The sequence below is a fragment of the Ursus americanus genome, chromosome 31, assembly GCF_024610735.1.
Source record: "Ursus americanus isolate L20-20 chromosome 31, mUrsAme1.1.p, whole genome shotgun sequence".
Classification (NCBI taxonomy): domain Eukaryota; kingdom Metazoa; phylum Chordata; class Mammalia; order Carnivora; family Ursidae; genus Ursus; species Ursus americanus.
Genome location: NC_142157.1, coordinates 8,118,020 through 8,142,133, shown reverse-complemented (window position 1 = coordinate 8,142,133; position 24,114 = coordinate 8,118,020). Strand labels below are relative to the sequence as shown.

General features: G+C 34.2%; 1 protein-coding gene across 6 annotated transcripts in view; it reads right to left on the bottom strand.

Moving 5' to 3' along the window:
- Positions 1-24,114, bottom strand: part of ARHGAP12 (Rho GTPase activating protein 12) — a 112,586-nt gene that overhangs the window by 38,027 nt on the left and 50,445 nt on the right. For 4 of the 6 annotated variants that reach the window (XM_087857567.1, XM_045786419.2, XM_045786421.2 and 1 more), the window contains exons 5-8: positions 18,781-19,044; positions 11,734-11,874; positions 10,470-10,550; positions 180-305 (exon numbers count right to left, since the gene is read on the bottom strand). In XM_087857567.1, the coding sequence (XP_087713693.1) occupies positions 180-305; positions 10,470-10,550; positions 11,734-11,874; positions 18,781-19,044 (612 nt within the window). The remainder of the gene's footprint in view (positions 1-179; positions 306-10,469; positions 10,551-11,733; positions 11,875-18,780; positions 19,045-24,114) is intronic. The other 2 variants (XM_045786422.2, XM_087857566.1) reach the window with 1 other exon arrangement.

The following is a 24,114-nucleotide window of genomic DNA, read 5'->3' as shown; positions in this document are numbered from 1 at the left end:
CAGTCCACTGTGCAAAAATCAATAAACTACAAAACCAAAACCCATTCCAGGACAAATTGATGCTATACACAATAAAACAGTAGTTACCGAAGTATGAGATACAGCTAAGGAAAAAATTAAAGTATAAAGAATAAAAAGAACTTCCAATATTCTCAACAGATTTTCTCAAAAAGTCCTACCTTGTCATTGGTGTCCAACACAATGGTGCTATGTCTCCACTTTGTTAATACAATTGGTTCTTGCAGCCGCCTGTCCAGGCTCCTACTTTTAATTATTTCTCTTTGCTGCTGGGATGAAGCATTATACTTAAAAAAAAAAAAAAAAAAAAAAAAATCACACCTCATAAATAATAGAAACAGAAGCAGAATCTGAACAGGACACATGATATTCAGCAAAGTTCACCACAGGAATTTTTCTAGCCTCGGTTTTCTCATCTTTGACCACACTGTGGCCCAACTGAGATGACCAAAGATTCCAGTGTTGGAGAGACCAAGTTAAAGTTACTTTGGCAAAATATTTAGTCTCCATGTCCCAGTTTCATCAACTGTAAAACAGACATAACAGAAATACCTCATTCACAGACATGTTATAAAAATAAAGCAGTATAAAAGGGCCAAATATTGCCCTAACATTAGGTTCTAAATAAATATTAGTTATCATAATTTATAAAATGACGTCATTGGACAAACGATTTTTTAAAGGTTCCTTCTAACCTCGAAAATCCACAAGTTCAATTTTTGGTTTGGGTTTTAAAAATGTTGATTACATATACAACAGTATCCTCAATTTAAAGGGTTGTTTGTTTTTGTTTTTGCTTTCATTTACAGGTCAAACATACTATTATTCATTTCTCTGAAATTGTAAAACATAACCAGGTCAGAAGGCAGAGACGGTACTAGTTTGAAAGACCAATCCTGAATATATCAGTTGTGTACAAAGAATAGATATCTGCCTCCCAAAAATAACACCTAAAATTAAGAACAAATTATCAATAAGGTATTAAATCATGTGTTTGAAATGTCAAAAAGATCGCCAAGCATAAACATTTCAGAAATGTGAGGTTTAAGAGTTATACTGTTTTATACAGCCGATTTTAATAAATTATAAATAACAAAATACAATTAAATGACAAAAGAAAATTAAAAGCTATAGTCTTCTCCTGAAACCAAAGGATACCAAATACCTATTTACTTCTCCCACCCCCTAAAAAGCCCAATAAATCTTAAAATTTTAATGATTCATTATAATTTCAGTAAAACTATAGGAACGTTAATATTTTAAAAATCTTCCAACATCTTTCTCCACAATATGCCATTTCTTTACTCCCCAAAATGAGCCTACACACCCCTCAAACTATCTCCCAAATCTGTTACTTCATTCTTCACATTAAAATTTGCCAAAGCAAGGCAATCACAAATGGCATTTGCTTTTAAATCACTGCTGCTTAACAAATAGCAATTGTAAAATTAGTCACAGAAGTTCACAAAGGGATCATTTCTAGGATGAAAAGATGAAACTTAAAGGCTACCCCTCCAAAAAAATTCTGTGCCAGAAATCTCTAAGTGAAAAGAGACCTAAACAGAATCATCATTTTCAATAGAATCGTCATTAGCAATAAAGTGTAGAGTTGTGTGAAAGCATGTGTACGAACTTGAATAGATACAACTACCTTAGCTTATGGGCTTTGTAATTACTACAACTGTTTAGAAATCCTTTCTATGTGGCAACAAAAATCATGTGAAACTAAACTGGGCAGTAAGTTTTACCAGGCAACAGCATGCTCACAAAAACAAAGCACAAATAAAATGTCACGTATAAAATACAGCCTCGTTAACAAGATGGCTAAGTTTAAAACTTTTATAATCCCTTTAAAAATATCTTTTTAAGAATTTTAGATGAATTTTTATTTGAATTATTTCAAACATATACAAAAGAGTAAGGACTATAATGAAAACCCACCATCCAGTTTTAGCATATCTAATATAACACAATGGCTTTAGGTACCTTTAAAAAAAAAAAAAGTAAGAAAATATAGGCATATTAGACGCCCTCTGAAAACATCTTCCAGATTCTATTCCTTTCCCTCTTTCCCCAGCACTACCATAGAACTCCGTGCTCATCACTGTCATCACACTTTGATACATACTTATGTATCTATAAATACACATACTTGTGGAGTTTTAAAATTTATATAAATGGAGTCCTACCACATGCATCATTCTTCAACTTGCTGTTTGCATTCAATACGTTATTTTAAAAAAACATACCCATTCTGGTGAGTATGCAGTTCTAACTCATATTTTCACTGCTCTATAATGTTAAATTATATGTAGATATAATTTATATCTACATATTTATATCTACATATAATTTATATCTACATATTTATATCTACATATAATTTAACAATTTGCTATAAATGGACATGTCTAAGGGGTAGTACTAATTTACACTTCTACCAGCAGAACAGACTGGTTAGCACAACCCTACTTGGTACTATTGAATTGATATGAATTTGTGTATACAGAATAAATGTTAAGTACACACACACATTTAAAAAAAATGTGAGAAGTGAAATGTTAGCTCATTGTTTTAATTCACATTTTCTGATTACCTATAAATTTGGACATCTTTTCACATACTTATTTCATGTATTTCCTCTTCTGGTATTGCTTAGTCATGTATTTTGTCCAATTTCAACTGGCCTTTCTTTCCACTCTTACAGAAAGGAACAGGAAGTTCCTGATGTATTTTGGCTTCAAAGCATTTGTAAGCTATATGAATTGAATATACCTTTTCCTGGTCTGTAGCTCAGCTTTTCCCCTTTGTGTATGGTACTTTTTATATAAGAAAGTGTTTTTGTTTAATTTGATGTAACCACATCTGTCAATCTTTCCTTTTATAGTTTTTCCTTATTATAGTTTTAAGAAATCCTTCCCACTCTGAAGTCAAAGATATTTTTTATATATCCTTCTGTAGCCTCTAAAGTTTGCTTATTACATATACATCTCTCATCAACCTAGAATTAATCGTTAAGTGTGAAGTGAGGTCAAGATCTACACTTCATTTTTTTTCACATGAATAACCAATAATCTTAGCAACATTTATTGCAGACTCCATGTTTAATCCATTGATTTGTAATGCTATATCTGAGCTTTCTATTTTGGTTTATTTCTCAACTGGTCTATTTCTCTGTATGTTCACTCTTACTAACCCATCTTAAACACCACAGCAAGAACCCCATCCCTCACATGCCCCACCCCATTTTCAGGAATACTTTGGTTTTTCACAGACCTTTGTTTGTAAATAAAATTTAGCATCAGTTCCTAAAAAGGTGGAGAGGGAAAAAATGGAAATGCAGTGAATTTACAGATTAATGTGGACACTCGTAACACTGAGCCTCCCAATCCAAGATCATAATGGTATATTGCACCATTTATTCAGGTTTTACGTCCTTCAATTCTGCTCTGAAATTTTCTTCATTAAGATCTTACAAACCAGGGATGCCTGGGTGGCTTAGTTAAGTGGCTCCCTTTGGCTCAGGTCATGATCCCAGGGTCCTACGATCAAGTCCCGCATCAGGCTCCTTGCTCAAAGCTGGAAGCCTGCTTCTCCCTTCTCCTGCTCTGCCGCTCCCCCTGCTTGTACTGTCTCTCTCTCTCTCTCTGATAAATAAATAAATAAATAAATAAATAAATAAATAAATAAATAAAGTCTTTAAAAAAATCATTAAAAAAAAAAAAGTCTTACAAACCAGGGCACCTGGGTGGTTCAGTCAGTTAAGCGTCTGCCTTCAACTCAGGTCATGATCCCAGGGCCCTGGGACTGAGCCCCACATCGGGCTCCCTGCTCAGCAGGGAGTCTGCTTCTCTCTCTCTCTCTCTTTCTCTCTCTCTCTCTCTTTCCTTCTGCCCCTATCCCTGCTCATGATGCACATACTGTCTCTCTCTCTCTCTCTCTCGCTAATAAGTAAAATCTTTAAAAAAAAAAAAAAAGATCTTACAAACCTTTAATAGGCATATTCTTAGTTACAACTCTTCTTGTTGCTACTGCTGGTAATGTAAAGAAGATCTTAATTTCTTTCACATCTCAAACCTGACTTTTTACTAGAAAGATGGGTAGTTTGGGGTTTTTTTGAAGATTTTATTCATTTATTTATTTGAGAGAGAGAGTGAGCAAGAGAGAGAGAGAGCACAAGCCAAGGGGAGAGGCAGAGGAAGAAGCAGACTCCATGCTGAGCAGAGCACCTGACGAGGGGCTTGATCTCAGGACCTCAGGATCATGACCCAAGCTGAAGGCAGACACTTAACCAACAAAGCCGCCCATGCACCCCGAGAGATATGTAGTTTTTATGTTGATTTTATATCCAGCAACTCAACAGCTTTGAGTTTGTAGATTCTCTTGATATTTCTAATAATCAAAGCAACTGTATCTCTTTCTTCTCAATTTTTTTTTACTCTATTGTTAAATAGAAGCCGTGATTTTAAAAAGTTCAATCTAGTTCCTAATTCTAATGAGAAAGCTTCTGTAACCCCACTATGAGGTATGAAATTTACTATAGATTATTTGACAACCTTTAACATGATGTAATACAGCATTACATTTGAAGTGATTTTCTTGTAGAAGCAAATAGTTGGGTGGTGTTTTTTTAATCCTTTCTGAAAAACCTAACAGGTGTTTTAGACTATTTATATTTAATGTAATTATATATGTTAGGGTTCAAGTCTGCCATTTCACTTGTTTTCTATCCTGTTATTCATTAGTGTTTCTCCTTTTCTGCCTTCCTGTGGGCTACTTGAAAAGTTTTTACTATTATATTTAATTCATCTAGTTTCTTGAGTCTATCTTTTGTTAGTTATTTAGTGCTTGTTCTAGGGATTACAATTCACATGTTTAATTCATCACAGTCTACTAGAGTATCACCATTTTACTATTTCAAGTGAAACACAGAAATCTTACCAATGATTACATCACTTTGCTCTCCCCTCTTTATGGTATACAGCTGTTATAAGTATCCTCTCTACTTACAATGAGTACTTCAGAAATGTTTTAATTTTTGTTCTGAATGTCAAACATAAATTTTAAAACTCAAGTCTCCTCAGATATTCACCCTTTCCATTGTATTTCCTTCATTCCTGATGTTTCAAGTTTTCTTCAGATATCATTTCCCTTCTGTGTAAAGGACTTCCTATAGCAATTCCTTAAGAACATGATGCTGGTAATAAACCTCTTAGCTTACTTTCATTTGAAAATGTCTTTATTTTACTTTCATTCCTGAAGGGCATTTTTGTTGGATGTACAATTATGGGTTTACAGTTTTTTCTTTCAGCATTTGAAAAATGTTATACCACTTCCTCTGGCTTCATGATTTCTGATAAGACATCCATTGCCATTCAAATCACTATTACCCTATAGGTACTGTGTTGTTTCATCAAACTGCTTTCAAGATTATTTTAGGCAGGAAGGGTAAGGGAAGTCTTTAGTTCTCAGAAATCTGACTACTATGTTTCTAGATGCAGATTTCTTTAGGTCTATACTGTTTATTATGTTGCTCAACTTCTTGATTTCTGTTGGTCTGTCTTTTGCCAAATTTGGGATGTTTTCAAGCATTGTTTCTGCAAATATTCTTCAACCTCATACTCTTTCTCCTCTTCTTCTAGAACTCTAATGAAATGAATGCTAGATCTTTTGTATTTTCCCAAAGATCTCCGAGGGTCTTTTCATTTTTTAATTTTTAATTATATTTTTTGGTGCACATGCTCATTTCAATACTATACTTCCGATACATTTGCTCACAAATCATTAGGGAAAGCAAGTCATATGACTGAACTCAAGTAACAGCAGAATATACCCCCACCCACGGTGGGAGGTCTCTACAAAGGTAAATAGCAAAGTGCGCTGATACAGGAATGGGTAAAGAATGGGTCCAATGAGGCAATCTACCATAGTAGGTAATCTGGTCTTTTACCCTTTGATAGCCGTTATGATTGTCTCCCTATATTGAAGTTCTGCACGTCCAGTACAATTTGTCAACGTGTAAATTTATTTTTGTTTATCCTGGTCAGTATTTAAGGCATATTTTCCAGTTATAGACTCATGCCTTCCTTCAATTTTAGAAAATTCCTAGAAATTATATTTTTATATTATTTCCCTATCTTTCCGCCATTCTCCTCTTCTGGAATTCCTAGTTTATGAATATAGGAGACTTCCCACCCATCTTCCATTTCCCTTAACTATGCTTTAATATTTGTTATCTTCCTGCCCTTCTGTCAATAGTTTACACTACTGACTGCACTTTTTAATTGCAATGACTAGCTTTTTCATCTGAAATATTTCTAATTTATTTCTTATCGTATTCACCTATTTGGATATCACTTGTTTTTATTTTTCACAACTTCTTGTTCTTTTTAAATGAAAGCTTTCATATAACTCCAGATATCTACAACATATTTGAAGTCTGTATTACGTTATTAACAAAATTAACCTCAACTGGAGTATAATGTTCTAATTCTTGATTTTTTCATGTTTATATTAGCATTGGGTTCTTCATGTGCTCTACCTGGAATTTTGAATACCAGACTCATTTCGAGTGGGAGATGTTTGTTTTGTTCTCTTTTCATTCATCCTTGTTTTTCCCTCCCAGTCCTTCCTCTAGCCTAGTTTTACAGTCCCCTTCACCTACACCCAATCTAGAGCCAGGTATGCATAAATGTATGTGTGTACATATTCTGTCTCACTTAGCTGTCATAGGTACATGCTCCTTCTTTCCAGATTTATAGCAAACTCCTTGAGGATAAAGACCATGCTCTGTGCATTTGCATTCTTGATAACACCTATACAGTGCTGACCACCGAAGATGTACACACAAAACAGTAGCTAAGTTTCTAATATCTGCACTGGGAGTTACAAAACCATCTGACAGAACTTATTTTGGATTTACTAAGTACAGCCTCTAAAACATTTTGCCTTATTTCCTCATTCCCACGGTACCCAAATCAAACCTTCTGCCCACATTCAATTTAATTATAAGTTCAAGAAACTGCCCATTCTGACTTTATCCTAAGTGGTAAATGGTGGCAGAAAATGAGATAATACCACAAAACTAATGACTCAACAGCGATCACACTCAGCACCCATTTCCACTGTTGTGGAAGTACCCTGAAAGTTTTGATATGACTCATCCCTTGCCTTTCTCCTTTCTTTCACCTGGGACATCTCCACAAGTAGGTTTCTTAATGTTGAACCTGTACATCTTCTGAGCAGGGAAAGTATAGGAGTTAATACAAAAACAAACAGAAATATTTAGCTATGAGTTAAGTTTAGGTTCCAAATTGCTCCTTATATAAGGTCATCCCGAAAGCCTCTTCTTTTTGTCCTGACCTAGGACAAATCAGTCAAAAGAAGTCTTGTGTTTGATCTCCAAGCAATCAGAAACTACTATGAAGGAAGATGTGACACAACAAAAGATTCTTCTATAACTCAAATGGTGAGGTATTGATAGGAGCTACAATTAGAATTTGTCAAGTTGAACAAAAATTTAATATATGTTTAAATTATTTGATTATGTTAATTAAATATTGTTCTTCTATAATCATTTTCAGTGAATTAAACCTTCAGCAGATTTATCTTCTGGTATCTTTAAGTCAAAAATCAGATCTCATATTTGATAAGCTCAATAGAACCAATCAATGTCACAGAGTACTCAATATTGAATAGTTATATCCCCAAATATATATTCCTTTCCCAGCACACAGGTATTACATATTTTGGCTCCCACTATCCATAAGATTTTTCTTTCCAATTTAATCGCTAAATAGCATTATATTTATAAATGGCACCAGTTTTGAAAAATAATAGCTGATGTTTCTATAATTTCTTCCCAGCACATTAACAAAAATATTGTTAATCTTATTACATACATCTTTTCTCCTAAAAGTTGATAATAGGCATATTAAACTTGGAATATTATTTCTCACTAAAAAGTTTTATTAAGAGACAATTAAACTAGGAAAATAAAGTTAGGCCATTTCATAACCAATTCTCTGTAAAAAAAACCAACCCCCCCCCAAAAAAAACCACAACAAACAAAACACCTCACAAACAAAAAAACCCAAATTGTTGTTAGAGTATCATTCAACTGCTATTCTCCAGTTTATAAAATACTATAGGAATCTGAGGGATTGGCACAACTTCAAAGTTTAAAAGGTAAGTATGGTTTTATCTGCAGAATCAGATTCCAAAAGTACTAATTAATGATGAAAATGAAAAAAATCCATGAATGTTTTACTGAATTGTATTTCATCATTTTAAAGAGTGATAATAGAAAACTTCCAACCATGAAATATGTGAGGAGCAATTTATGGCACTTTAAATATATTTTTATTTGGGTCTTTATTCATTCTTGGTATTACTTTATGGTTAATTTTAAATAAAAACAATGTGACAAGACGCCTGGGTGGCTCAGTCAGTTAAGCATCTGCCTTTGGCTCAGGTCATGATCCCAGGGTCCTAGGATCGAGCCCCACACTGGGCTTTCTGCCCAGCAGGGAGTCTGCTTCTCCCTTTCCCTCTGCCTGCCACTCCCCCTGCTTGTGCTCTCTGTCAAACAGATAAATAAAATCTTTAAAAAGAAAAAAAAGCCAATGTGACAAAACTATGGAGTCAGTAAAAAGATGAGTGGTTGTCAAAGGCTGGGGGAGGTAGTGAGCAGAGGATTTTTAAGGCAGTGAAAATACTTTGCATGATATTATAATGATGTCAGTATACTTTTGTCCAAACCCACAGAATCTACAACACCAAGAATGAACCCTAAGGTTCATGGACTTTGGGTGATTATGATCTGTCAATGCACGTCCATCCTTAGTAAAGAATATACCATTCTGGTGAGTGATGTTGATAATGGGGGAAGTTGTGCATGTGTAGGAACTAGGGATATATGAGAAATCTCTGTACCTTCCTCTCACTTTAATTGTAAACCTATAACTGTTCTAAGACAATTAAGTCTTAAAAAAAAAAGAAAGCCCACAATGTGATAATATCTTCATAACTCTTTGCATGTGAGTTTTGTAATTAAAATATAAAAGTTATGATTAACACATTAATGTTATGTTGCAAACAGCATTACTTTCAAAAACAATCCTATTGTCTATATGTAAAATGCCTATATGTAAACTTTAATACAACTTCTCACTTTGAAAGTATTAAAAAATGGTTAAAAATAATTTTTTCTGCTAAGCTGGGCAAAAGAGAAAGTACTTGTATAAAAAACATGCTAAAATGCATGTAAAATACATAAATACAAATGCTCATTTGAAGATTTGACATGGCTTTTTTAACACAAGAAAATTCTGGGGCTGTACTTGATAGCTAAATTAACCAAAAGAATTATTATTTCATTTATCCTCACCACTTACCCCAGAACCCTGCATCAAGTTTGCATTATAGCAACCTATGTCATTCTTTGATACCTTAACATATTAAAAGCTCTCAGACTTATAATGGAGTTCTTATGCTACTAGCTCAAAACAGGTCACAAAGGTGTTGTGAAAAATCAAGTACTGGCTGTACATCTTATTCTACTAGTATCAAGTCTTATAATTTCATAAAGTAATTAAAGGCCAGATAACATTCACATAGGAAGAATCCACAATTATTACTACTTTACTAGACAGTGTTCCCCAACCTTCAAGTTAGTAACACCTAGTGATTTTTTTCTACATCCATGTATCTGTCTACTAACAGTACTTTTCTTTAGGCTGACTTACTTTGGCAAAAAGACAAATTTCTTTAGAAACTGAAGTTCAACACTGCAGATATGTCTGCTAACTATAGTCATTTCCTAAAACATCAAAATTTAATATCAATTCAAATTTAAACATTTGCTCAGATATCATTTAAAATTATCTCAATACTAGTAGTAACAAGCACATGACCACTTTGAAACCCATTGCCTTAAGATAAACTCAGCCCTGATGTACTTATCTGAAAAGACATATCCAGTGAGACCCCAGAAGATCTTATCAGCACATCCTGCTAATGACTGACACAATTACAACACACATTTAGATACGAGAATAAGCTGGCATACCGAGTTGCTTTTTTCTCTTTAAAAAAAAAAAAAAAAATTAAATGTAAGACCAACCTCATGTAGGAAATTCAATATATGCAAGATGACTAGATATAAGATGGCCTTACTGGCACTGAAGGAAATTCTTATTTCTAGGAGTGATGAAAAACTGATTTCAAGTTTAACCAAAAGAATTTTTGAATAGAAATTATCAGTATTATACAGCAAAGATCACACACATCTTAGAAAAATTTAGCCGAAGGATTCTCAATGAATTCCTTAAAAAAAAAGTTTTGTTTTTTAAAAGTTGAATAAAAATTTTTAAAGTAAATCTGCTGAAGCCATTTTCAGATATTATTTTATCTATTATTTAAAACAGAAATTCAGTGTTAAGGTTTATTACCTTTGGCAATTCCCATTCCGAACGAGATCCATCTGCACTGTAGTAATATTGTCTACCTTGATCATCAACATGCTTGAGCCACTAGAAAAACAAAACAGGTGTACAACAACAACACACACAAACAACCAAACAAGTGTTATTTTCTAAATTTAAATAAAAGGGAGTTTAAACTTATACAACCAGAGATATTAGTTTATGAATTTTATTCTATTTCCTCAAGAATACTGTAAAAAAATTTACAAACTTATACTAAAAATTTACTAACTCATTAGTATAAGTTTGTATTTTAAGTTTGGTAAGAGTAAGTAAACTCAATATTAAATGTGAATTTTTTTCCTCTCTCTTTCTTCCAGTGTCAAGCTAGTTCCAATGTCAAGCACCACTTAACACAAGAAAATATAACATAAAGACACACAGATATACATATACACTAGACACATGGCCACACTCACGCTGAAAACAAGGTTGAGGAATGAACAAAAGAGAATTTTTTTTTTAATCTTCAAATATAAAACTACTGAACAATTTAAGCCAAACTTCGTGAAACCCTTAGGAACTACCTCCTGCAGCCAATACATTTCTCACTCAATATTATTTAAATAATACTAATAATAAAACTTCATACATATAATACAGGGACTATGAGGAGCAAAAGACTAAGTACTGCTAATTTAACATATGATCGTAATTGTGAAATACATGAAAACTAATGGGTCCTTATGTTCTAGTGTGAAGTAATTAAAGCAAGCACAACCAACCAGTTATCTTCTCTGATGATACCAGATGTTAACACATAAAATTTCAATACGTATTCCCAAACTAGTTAATTAATCATAAAGTACTAGACTCATGGTTTTTGTTTTAAAAAACTTGATTATAAAGGAAAAGTAGTATAGAAAGTGGAGGTGGTATATCATAGTGACACATGCTGAGAAAACTATTCCCAAAAAACCATTCCTCAAGAAAAATATAAAGAAATATGTTTATTGAAGAAGTCTAAACAGAATGACACTCAATAGGTCTACTCTTAAAACGGTCTGTCTTAAATGGTTTGACACCACAAAAATCACTGTAATTATAAGCAATTTAAAACCATGAATCAGTAGTTACATAATGAGTTTTCATGTTGTCAACTGGCATGATTTCAGAATTAAAATAAAGAATATTTTCATGCGTTTTTTTAAATACTACTAAAACTTCAGTACACAACTATTTTATGAAAGGATTCTGCCCTAAAAAACTAGATGAGAAGAAAAGAATGTACCTTTTCATTAGTATAGTCACTGGTATATAAGGTATGCCCATGTTCATCCAACTCTTCTGACCAACCCCTTGGAGGAGAACCACACTGACTATCTGACTGGCTGTAACAAATGCTGTGGTAGTTTTCTTCTGATGAAAGAGGCTATAAATAGTCAGAAACATAAGGATTTTTCTTCTTTGAATATATATATATATATATATATGCACCAGTTGCAAATCTAAACAATAAACTGTAATTAGTTATAAGCACTAAGATATCTTGACTATATCTGAAAATTTAATTTTCAAAACAAACTGTTAGTCTTTCAAATGGTACACTGTAAGTGGTAAGGTGAAATTAATAATAGTTATTTTATCACAACGATGTAACTCTGGAAAAATTCACCACAATAAAACTGAAAACAATATTTTCAGACTGAGAGATAAAATGCTACCTTCTATTACCTAATCCTGCTTTTGAACTGAAATCAGGTTAAAAACTGACAGGAGTGTGTATGGGTATACACATCCATGTGTAAGCAAAATATGGGATGAAGGTACTTCATCAGACTGAGTTTCCTGAAAATTCTCATGCCTGGCAAACAACAGTGCTCAATAAATATATCTTGAATTATTACTTTTTTTAAAATGTGTGGAACTGGGATGGGGAGACACTAGTCTTGTAATACTATATTTTATATTCTAATTTATTGATTTTATCTAATGTACTCTCTCAATCAAATGTTTATTAAAGATAGTTGGAAACTAAACTTCAAAACAAGAAAAAATACTGAAAAAATTCAAACATGATAGAGAGGTGAAAAAATTCAGTATGGAAATAACTTAGGTGTGCTTTACTTTTAAAAGCATGATAAAATCCAGACATACAAGAGAAGCAAAACTTAATTTCTGCTTTTTCAAACAAGAGGCACCATAATGTGAATGAGTAGCAATTTGCTTACTACATTTAAACTTCATTCATTCACCAATATTTATGAGATTGGCACTCTTGTAAATGACCCCTCCAGGATCACTTTTAGGTAAAATACTTTTCTGCAATTAAATCTGACTCAGACTGTATTTTCTATCACCATAATTTGGTCTAAAACACTAAACTGTGTAGATTCTCAATGTTGTGTAAGTAACTTAAAGACGTAAACATACTAATAGGAACTTGTTCACAAAAACTGACATAGACAACTTTACAGAAGCCCTGCATAAAGTGAGCTATATACCTTTTGTAACAATGTTAAAAATGGAAAACCTATTTCAAAAATCAGGACTTATTTTTAAATTGAGACCACTTAAAATATATGTTCATGTAGGCAAAGTATAATAAAATCTTTTAGAAACAGAGTAAAGATCTATAAATGGAATATTATTCAGCCATAAAAAAGAATTAAATTTCATCATTGCAACATAGATGGACCTTAAGGCCATTATGCTAAGTGAAATAAGTCAGACAGAGAAAGACAAATACTGTATGATCCCACTGATGTGGAATCCTCAAAACAAAACAAGCTCACAGATACAGAGAACACACTTGTGGTTGCCAGAGGTGGGGGAGAAGGTTAAATGGATGAAGGGGGCAAAAAGGCACAAATTTCCAGTTATAAAATAAATAAGACATGGGGATGTAATGTACTGCATGGAAAGCACAATTAATAATACTGTACTGCATATGTGGAAGTTGCTAAGAGAGTGGATCTTAAAACTTCTCACAAGACAAAAAAATTCTGTAAGTGGTGATAGATGTTAACTAGACTTACTGTGGTGATCATTTCGTAATATACACAAATATTGAATCATTACGTTGTACACCTAAAGCTAACATAATGTTGTATGTCAATTACACCTGAATAATAGTAAAACTAATTTAGGAAACAAAGTCACTAAATCAATTTTTTCATAAACGTGACTTTCTAGCTGACAAAATGCTCCTATAATTTTCCCGATTTTTTTGCAGTAAGAGGTTCCTTTCTTGCATGCAAAGAAACTTCTGATATCTCAACATGTTTTATTACTTTATAGAACCAGGAGTGCCTTTAAAATCTTGATATTTATTGCTAGAAAAGAGCTATTTAGTGGCACTTAAATAAAATCAAGATTATTTTTGGCAAGCATTCTCTAAATGTTAACTGTGCTATACTCAAAACTCCATTTAGCAGGGTACTTGGCTCAGTAACTTTGGGGTATATATTCTGCAGCAAATATAGCCTTATAGAGGGGGCTACAGAGATATTCCATTTACAGGAGAATGACAGGTAGGTACTGAAATGATTACCTGGACTAAAACAATTTAAAATATCACATAAATTTTTTAAGAATCATCAAGAAGCAAGAGGTTGCTTAAGAAATACTCACAGGTCAAAAGCTAAGCAGAATATAAAGACCAGCTTTCTCTTTGAAGGCATTCGTCAAACCCAAAACTAGAACATTAATTTTCAAGGCCATGAAGTATTGGGGAACAGGAATCGAGACTACCAAAAGCAGGGAGTCTAACAGGATTCCCCCGACAATAAAGAACTAGCACCCCAAAGAATTATACCCTCAAAGTATCAGTGAGCTAGAAACAAGTCTTGTCCCTTTATTCCACACAGGAATCTTCCCAGATAAATGGGGGAAAATGGGAGAATCTCCAACCAGAAACCAGGCTTCATGCAATCCAAATTACTACCACCTAGGTGGCCTATAAAAACTAAAGCTGAAAATTCATTTCAAATGTTCACAGGATACTAGCTTCCTGGCAGAAACAAAAGCAAATCCTCTCTGACAGAACAAGCTTTCAACTCCAGCACTGAAGACTTCCTATACATGAATTTCCAAGCACTATACATAATCTCATACTAAAACACACACTCGTGGACAAGAAACGAAACAAAACACCATGAGTAAGAGCAGAAAAGCAGCATAATCTAACTCTTAAAGATCTTATGTACTAGAATTATAAAATACAAAATAATACTAAAGAAAGATATGATAAAGAAATGAAATACACGATCCTTCACTGGATCTTTCATTGTACGAAAAAAAAACTACAAAGGATATTACTTGACAAGTGAGAAACAATGTAACTGTATATTAAATAACATACCAATATTAAACTTCTTGGGTATGATAAAAATTTTTCACCAATAACAACGACAACAACAGTTTTGCTGGAAAATGTCCTTATATTTAGAGACTAAGATATTATGTTGTCTTAATCCAAATGGTTCAGAAAAAAAATTACTAGAGGGTAGAAGGCAGAAGGAGGAAAAGAAAAAGCAGATGTGGCAAAATGTTAAAAAAGGTAAATCTACATGAAGGCTATCTAGTACGGGGCTGTTCACTGTACTACTTTTTAGGTTTACAACTTTTCAAAGTAATAAGATGGAGAAGCTCTTCCAAGTAAATAAAAACTAACATATTTTTAAAATTTAAGGATTGGTTTAATATCAAATAAAGATGAAAAACAGTGAACAGGAACTACATTAAAAATTACTGAGAATGAAGCACAAAGAGACACAGAGATAAAATTCATAAGTAAAGGGAAATCAAGAGACATGACCAACGTAAGCAGATTAAATATTCATCTAATCAAAGTCCCAGAACGAGAGGAAAGAGAAAGTGGGACAGAAGGTATATATAGACAACTAGGAATTTTCTAGAACTAATCAAAGATAGGACTTCTCAAGTTCAAGAATCCCAAAAAACCCTGGCAGGAAATAAAGATGATATGTTCACCTAATCACATTATAGGAAAATTATAGATAGGAGATCTTAAAAGCTGTATGCCAGAAGAGACAGCTGCTCTTCAAGGGATGACAATCAAACTGACAGCTGAATTTCCAACATCAACAATGGAAGCCTGAAAACAAGAGAATAAAATCTTCAGTGAACCAGGAAAAAACAAACAAGTAAACATCAACTTAGAACTATGGATCAAGGGGCGCCTGGGTGGCTTGGTTGGTTGGTTGACTCTGCGTTTAGCTCTGGTCATGATCCCAGGGTCCTGGGTTGGGCTCCTTGCTCAGCGGGGAATCTGCTTCTCCCTCTCCCTGTTTGTGCTCTCTTTGTCAAATAAATAAATTTTAAAAAATCTTTAAGAAAAAAAAAAGAATTGATATCAAGTAAAGATATTCTTCAAAAATGAGGGAAAATAAATTTCCAGACAAAAACTAAGATTCTACCACTCACATCCTCACTAAATTTTAAACTAAGATTCTATCACTAACAAATCCTCACTAAGAAAATTTAAAAGTACGTGCTTAAGACAAAAGTTATCCAAGATAATCTGATTTGCATAAAGGACTGTGAGGGGAAAAAAAAGTGCTAAATAGGAGGATGAATTTAAGAATCACCATGTACAATAAGGGCTAAAAACAGAAATAAAAGACAACAACAGCCAACAGCACATACAGTTCTCACATGGCTTTAAAGAGCAAGAGAATACTGGCTAACTTTAGACTTTGGTAAGTATGCATGCTAACATTTCTAAGGCAGGGCTTGCAACGGCAGCAGTATGGACATTTAGGGCCAGATGATTCTTTGTTGTGGGAGCTATCTTGTGTATCACAGAATGTTTTTTTGTTTTTTGTTTTTAAGATTTTATTTATTTATTTGACAGAGAGAAAGACAGCGAGAGAGGGAACACAAGCAGGGGGAGTGGGAGAGGGAGAAGCAGGCAGCCCGATGTGGGGCTGACCCTGGGATCATGACCTGAGCCGAAGGCAGACACTTAACGACTGAGCCACCCAGGCACCCCTCACAGGATGTTTAATACCATCTCTGGCTTCTATCCACGAGATGCCAGTAGCCTTCCCCGAGTTGTAACAACAAAAAAATGTCCCCAGACATTGTCTAAAGTCCCCCAGGAGGGAAAACTGTCCCCAGTTGAGAACCAATGTTCTAGGGTAACCACTAAAATAATAAGCTCTGAATTAGATGGAAGAATGAACACTTATTCCCCCTCTCAAACCTCACTAAAACTACTGAAGTATGCTTCAAAAGACTTATACCGCCAAGAACAGGGAGAACAGAAGAAGAGACAGCAGTCACAAAACTCTGGAAGCTGAGAAACAGATGAACAAAAACTGATCTGCAAAGAAAGCAGATTCTAAAATGGTGGCGGCAGGCTGTGGAGAGGGAAGTGAAATCCAACTACTTTACAGAGCAGAATCTTCAAATGGCTCAGGAACTGACAGTATTAGGTCCTCCTGGAGCTAAGGGTGAAGGCAGAGGTATTGCAGTGAGGACTAAAACTGCCAGAATCCCTTTCCTTCAGGCCTGCTTGCTAGATGTGCACCCTTCCCTTTTCCCAGTAGAAGTACAGGAATTAATTACCTCTTCTGAGGGAAAAACAGTAAGATTCGGATTTCAAAGACAAGAAGCACAAATGGGGCATGGGTACCAACCAGAAAGAGGGGAGACTGAGGGACTACGTGCAAATCTAAAGGCTGACTACCAAGACCCTGGCAGCCCTTACTTTCCTGGCAGATTTTAAGACTTCTGTGAAGACTGAGTAGTCTAAAAGAAAGACCCACTGGTTCTGACACTGGAGACTCCTGGCAAGCAGCTGATCCATTTCACCATACACTGAAGTTCAAAATGCTCTCCAATTGTAAGAAAAAAATGATTTCCAACCCAGAATTCTATACTCATGTAAGCTATCAATTAAATATAAGAGAAGAATATAAACATCTTCACACAAAAAGTCTCAATATTACCTCCTATATGCAATCTTTCTCAAGAAATTATTAGAAAATGTGCTCTAGCCATTTTGGAAATATATATTTTTAAACAATTTTGCAGAGACTGGTAGTGTAAGCAGAGATTCTGATACACAAATCACTCTATTTATTAATATGAAAAGCTAAAAAGCATGTTTAAAGTTGCTGTATATACTTTAAATTTCTTTAAATTATTCTATAAGTGAACTCTTTCCCTAATTCTTCCAAATAATGAGATTTTACTTTACTATTCATATACAGGACAATATAACTTGAAATCTTTCTAGATCTACAATTCAAATAATTTTCCCAACACTTTTCTTATTTTAGTAACACATAAACAAATTTCTCTCACTACTCTCGATCTCATTCTTTAACACTAGAAGTACAAGTTACCACCAAGCCAAAGCTATAAATAACCAACTGAAAAACAGGACGAGAAGAGGCGTCATTAACTACAAAAAGCTTTTAGATTTTGCTAGATACAAGATGTGCTACTTGATTTTTCCAGCTCCTACCTAACCGGAGTTCTGTTTTGATTATGCAAGCTTTCTGTAAGAGCAGAGTGTCCTATGTGTAGGGGCCTCCATCTATCAAACAGCAGGATTTAACTCCATTCTATCAATCCTACCCAAGCCTCTCCTACATGTCTGAACGGTCCGAAGGAATCTCTCCAGACCTCTGACATGACTGTTTCTCAAAATATAGCTGGCCAAGTTCACTGCACCACCCTCCAAGAGGTATAGGTGAAGGTGAAACAAAGGTGGGGGGCAGGTAGTATCAACACTTAATAGAGAAAATAATGACTTTAGAGTGAACGGTCATACTTTACAAGATGGTCCACTTATAGCAAAGGAATTACATTATACTTATTTTACTTACATACAAATAAAAAGTGATCTTGTACCTCTAACACTGAAAAGTATCTCAGTAGCCAAACCAAGGCAATAGAGAAAAGTGTCTATTTTAACCAGTTCATAACTTTGTTTTTGTGGCTAAGTCACATCATATATTTTCTTTCCTTTTTCTAAAAAATGTCCCTGACTCGGCAATAACAGTAACTGTATTAGTATCTTCTATAATGTGAGGGAAGGCACTGGCACTAAGCAACTTAAATGAGTTAATTCAGGAACCAGTAAACACATTATAAGGTTAGCTACTATCTATTAGTTAGACATTAGAAAATAACTAGCATTAATATAATGAAACTGGGAAAGAACATTTAGTAGGTAGCTTAGAGGTTTCAAGTGTTCTACAATTTCAGTACCACGAAATAAACCTATTCACTTCTTTTGCCTTGAATAATGAAAAGAGAGAAAGTCTGGTAAGTCACTGGTTGAGTCCTTAATTACTCATACCTCTTGGTCTCCTGGACTCTGGAAATCTCCTTTGCTTATGCTTGTATCCCGAGTCCAACGAGGTGGTTTCCAGGTTCTTTCCTGGGTTCCTCTGTTATAGTAATAACAACGCCCTGAACTATCTTTATGAGTTTCCCATTCTCCATTAATCTGAATTGCTGGGCTCCCAGGAAGCGGGGGGACAGCAGACTGGGATATTTTCAGTTCTTGTAGATTAGCGTAGACAGGAGAATCTGGACGTCCTTGATTTGGAGGTGTCGTTGCCTGTGAAAAATGTGAAATATTCATGCTTGAACTGGCATAACATCTACAAATAAAAATTAAATGAAACATAAGACACAGAAGATACATATAAACTTATTTTAAAACATATATACAAGTATATATATTCTCTCTAATGAAAAAAACAATTTCACAGTTTTAAAATCCATGATTTGGTTGAAGAAAACATAAGAGCTTCAAAGAGAATCCAAAGTGTACTTAATAACTTTCCCTCACCCTGGAAACACAGTCCACTGGAAGTCAGGAACTGTGGGTTCCAGTTCAAGATCTGTCACTAACAAGTAGTATGACATTGGATTAGATCACCACATCTCCCTGAAATTGAATTTTTAAATCTCTGTAAATGAAGGAATCAGATTAAACCACAGAGATCTCCTTTGTCTCTAAAAGTCTATGATTTTAGGCAATTTTTTAAAAATACAATAAGTCTTAACACATGAGTAATTCAACATTTATTTGGAAAACTATCAAAAGAAAGTTTTATGTTCTAAACTCAAATATTAAATCAGGAATATATAAGCGAAAGATAAAGGAGACAAAATATTTCAGCTAAGAATTTACTACATTCTATTCCTTCTCAGCAGTGATAAATCCTTTAATCTCTTCCTAGGTTCCTTATTTGTGAATTTCCTAACACTGGAAAAATAAGAATTAGCAGTAGATGATTTAAATGCTTCATCTCAATCTACAGCTTTACTTATTTTTAAATGTCTCACTAGATGTCAGTCAAGAGCAGAATATTCCTCAAACACTTTGCATAAGGACATTGTAAACTGTATTAAGTTAGAATTCTAGTTGTTGAAGAAAAAAGCACACGTCTGAGAACACCTTTTTTCACTGCATATTCACATTTGTGTATATATCTTTCCTTCTACGACAGAGTTTCTCAACCTTGGCACCAATAACATTTTGGATCACATAATTCTTTGTGGTGGGGGCTATCTTGTGTGTTTTAGAATGTTTACTAGCATCTTTGGCTTCTACCCACTAGATGATAGTGGCATTTACATTGTGTCAACTAAAAAGTCTCCAGACATTGCCAAATGTCCTCTGGGGAGATAACTGACCCTGGCTGAGAACCACTGCTTTACATATAAATCCTAGACTTATATTCAGATATTTAATTACTTCTATAATGTACCCAAGAGTTCTATGAATGCTTAAAAATACGGAATTTAAAAAAGGAAATGTGGATGGATACGGTAAATCAGTTTTATTAAAATTAAAGTACTTTCACTTCTAAAATATTATTTGCCTGTAAAATAATTATAATGACTCTAAATCACAGAATAAGATTTAAAAGAGAACCCAAACATAATACATAGGTAAAATGATTACATTTGGTCTTTTTACACATGGTAATTACCCAACTACTGTATTCAAGGATACAAATTAGACTGTTCTCTTGAAATGTTAGCTTTGAATTTAGACCACCACCAAACAGCATCTTTCTATGAAGAAAAATCTATCTACAAAGACAGATTTCCATGCAGTATTTCTCTTCCAGACTAATTCCATATCCTGGTGAATTAGCCAAGTAACAATGTTTCTCTGACTACAATGAAGTCTGTTAATATAACAAACAATTCTCCATAGCAAATCACTTCCCAGAACCTTATCTAGAGAATGTTTATTCAACAAGTGTTAAAAGAAGGTCTTACTTTGCTCCTGATACTTTACTAGATTTGGAGAAACAAAGATGCCAAAAAACAGCCATTTTCTAAAAGCTATTTATGGAATATTATATGAAATCTTTAAGAACAACTAATTCCTATTATTTAAACAGTTCAAATTCAAAGTTTTTCTAATTTAAAAATTCAAAATGCTTCAACAGTTTATGAGGCTAGCATAATTCTAAAACAAAACCAGAGAATTAAATTAAATTATAAACCAACCACACTTACAAAAATAAATGAAAATACACGAAGTAAAACATTAGCAATCAAATCCAGGACTGCATTAAGTAAATCAGGAAAGTGGAAATATTAAGAAAGTCTGTCTTTAGGAACTCTTTTACTATAATTCTTTACATTAACAGATTCACATAATCATCTCCACAGATACCACCAACAAAGCATTTGATAAAATTCAGTGTGGATTCAGGATAAAACTCCTCGAAAGTAAGAAGAGGTATGATCCTCCTTTATTTGACTTTTATTTTTTTTTTAAGATTGTATTTATTTATTTGAGAGAGAGGGAGAGAGACCATCAGCACAGGAGCATGAGCAGAGGGGGAGGGGCACAATGAGAGGGAAAAGCAGACTCCCCGCTGAGCAGGGAGCCAGAGTCCAGGCTTAGTCCCAGGACCAGGGGATCAAGACCCGAGCTGAAGGCAGACACTTAACCAACAGAGCTACCCAGGTGCCCCTAACTGACTTTTAGAAATTATTTAAAATAAATATCACAGTTAGCAAGACACTGATAAGAAGCACTTCCATTAAAAGAATAAAACTAGGATGTCAAGTATCACTGCTTTTATTCAACACTGTACTAGAGGTTCTAAGCAATGTACTTAAGATATGAAAAATGAATTAAACTCAAATACCTAGAGGTAAAAAAAATACCCTGATATTTGTCAGTGACAACAAATATCTGGAAACCCAAGTCCATAAAAACTAAGAAATTTAATAAGTTGGCCAGATAAAAGATCATCTAATCAGTTTCCCATACATAAGCAATGACAAACAGGAAAATGTAACAATAAAAAAACCTTTCTAAATAGGAAAAGAATACAAATAAGCTTTAAAAGAAATGTACACAACCAAATGAGAAACACGTATAAAATCTCCCTCAGGTGCCTAAAATTGTACTTGAATAGATAAACCTTTGTTCCTCAAAGGAAAAACTGAACTTTATAATCATGTTACTTCTGTAAAAATGTATAAATTCTACAAATTCAATACAATGTCCAGCAAGCAGTGTAGTTAGTACACTGCCTCACACACAGCAGCACTTAATGAAATGTGTTGAATGAATGAACATGTGAACAAAAGAATGCAAACACATAATACCCAAGTAAAAGCAAAATTCAAGGAGTAGGAACTGGTTACATGTGATAAAAAGAGAAGAAACTAGGAAAACATCCACATTTCTAGTTTGGGGAAATGATGGACAGTTGTGTCACCGTTTAAGATAGAAACAATCTAAAAATGAATTGGGAGTCAAGTACTCAGCTAAGTTCTAAGGTTACAAATATGAATTTAAAAATGTACTGTCTTCTAAGACTTTATAATACAGCAAAAGTGAAACAAAAGATCATTTAAATGCATAATAAATGTTACATGCAAACAATGAATCATGGAACACTACATCAAAAACTAATGAAGTACTGTATGGTGACTAACATACTAAAAAATAAACAAACAAACAAATAAATGAAGGCGGAAAGATTTAACAATGAAAAAAATGCATAATAGACAAGACTCAGAGCTATGAGTGGGATGCTATGGGAACAAAAAGAAGAAGACCTGGAAAAAACTGATTGAGTCCTAGAAATGAATAAATAAGAGTCAGATAAAAGTTGAGATACAAGTTGCAACGTGAACAAAAATTTGGAAAAAGAGCATGCTACAGTCAAGAAATGATGTGGTTCCTACTAGAGTAGGTAAAGGAGTAGCAAGACAAAGATCTAAGAAACAGCAAGTCACAGAACAAGAAGGCTGAAGTCTTTAAACCAGGAAGTACATTGTGATTTAAAATTTAGAAACAGTACAGATTTTAGAGGGACACAACTGGAGATCAGTTAGGCTGGTACAAAAGTACAGACAAGATGAGAAGAGCTCCAACAGGACAAGAGAGCAGTGATGGAGCAGCAGGGTCAGATTTAAGAAATAATTAGGTTAAGTTAGCATGCAAATTTTATGTTTATGTACAGCATATTTTTTGTTGTGTTTGTGTGTGTTTAGTTATAGATTAAATAATGCCAAGATAAGGAATAAGATTAAAAAAAAAAAGAGGAGTTTCATTCAGATTGTATTAGGTTGCTAAGCCTTTGAAAATGCTCACAGACTGTTGGATATAAAGACTGGGAGTTCAGTACAGAAATCAAGTGTAAGTCATCAGCATTTACACAGGGCCAATAACTTAAGAGAGTATACAGAATGCGAGGAGGAGGAAAACTACTCCGGAGAATACCAAGCAGTTGCTTAAATTAAATTAGAATGAGAATAGAGGCATAAAGTTAGCACAGGGTCTGACATGGTGACCTCTAGTGTTGTCATTATTATTACAATTAATATAATTAAAGTACCAAAGTTAGAGGATCTAGTAAAAAAAAAAAAAAAAAAAACAGGCAGAAAGGAAAGTCAGAAATAGAAGATCTAAACAGGAAAAGGTGGTATTTAAATACGAGAGTGAAGGAAAATTTCAAAGAAGGGGAATTTGACCATATCATTCCAAAGACTTCTGGAACAATCACTAGATTCAGCAACTAAGAAGTCATTAAAGGACTTCAGCTTCCAGCCATGAGGATCCAAAATTATCTTCCTGCCATTACCAATGAGAAAAGTGAATGAAATATAGGAAACAAGTATTTTCAGGCGTTGTACAACAGGCAGCGCAGAACTGTAATCTCAGAAAGAACAAATGAGGTGCGCCTACCATTCCAAGGCTTTCTGCCTGGAGGTAGTTTCCGGAAATCGGCGGCATTGCGGGGGGCGGGGGGGGGGGGACCCACACAGTACCAGTAACTAAACAGGATAGATAAAGGTTTATATTTATGGGGCGCCTGGGTGGCTCAGTCGTTAGGTGTCTGCCTTTGGCTCAGGGCGTGATCCCGGTGTTTCGGGATCGAGTCCCACATCGGGCTCCTTCACTGGGAGCCTGCTTCTTCCTCTCCCACTGCCCCTGCTTGTGTTCCCTCTCTCACTGGCTGGCTGTCAAATAAATAAATAAAATCTTTAAAAAAAAAAAAAAAGGTTTATATTTATTATTTAAAATGACAAAGGGAAAACTATAAGAAATGAAAATAATTATATAAATATCAAACACTGTGAAGACAGAAAAAAGGAGAATGATCCCTAATTTTTCCAGGGAATCTCCAAATTTTGTTGG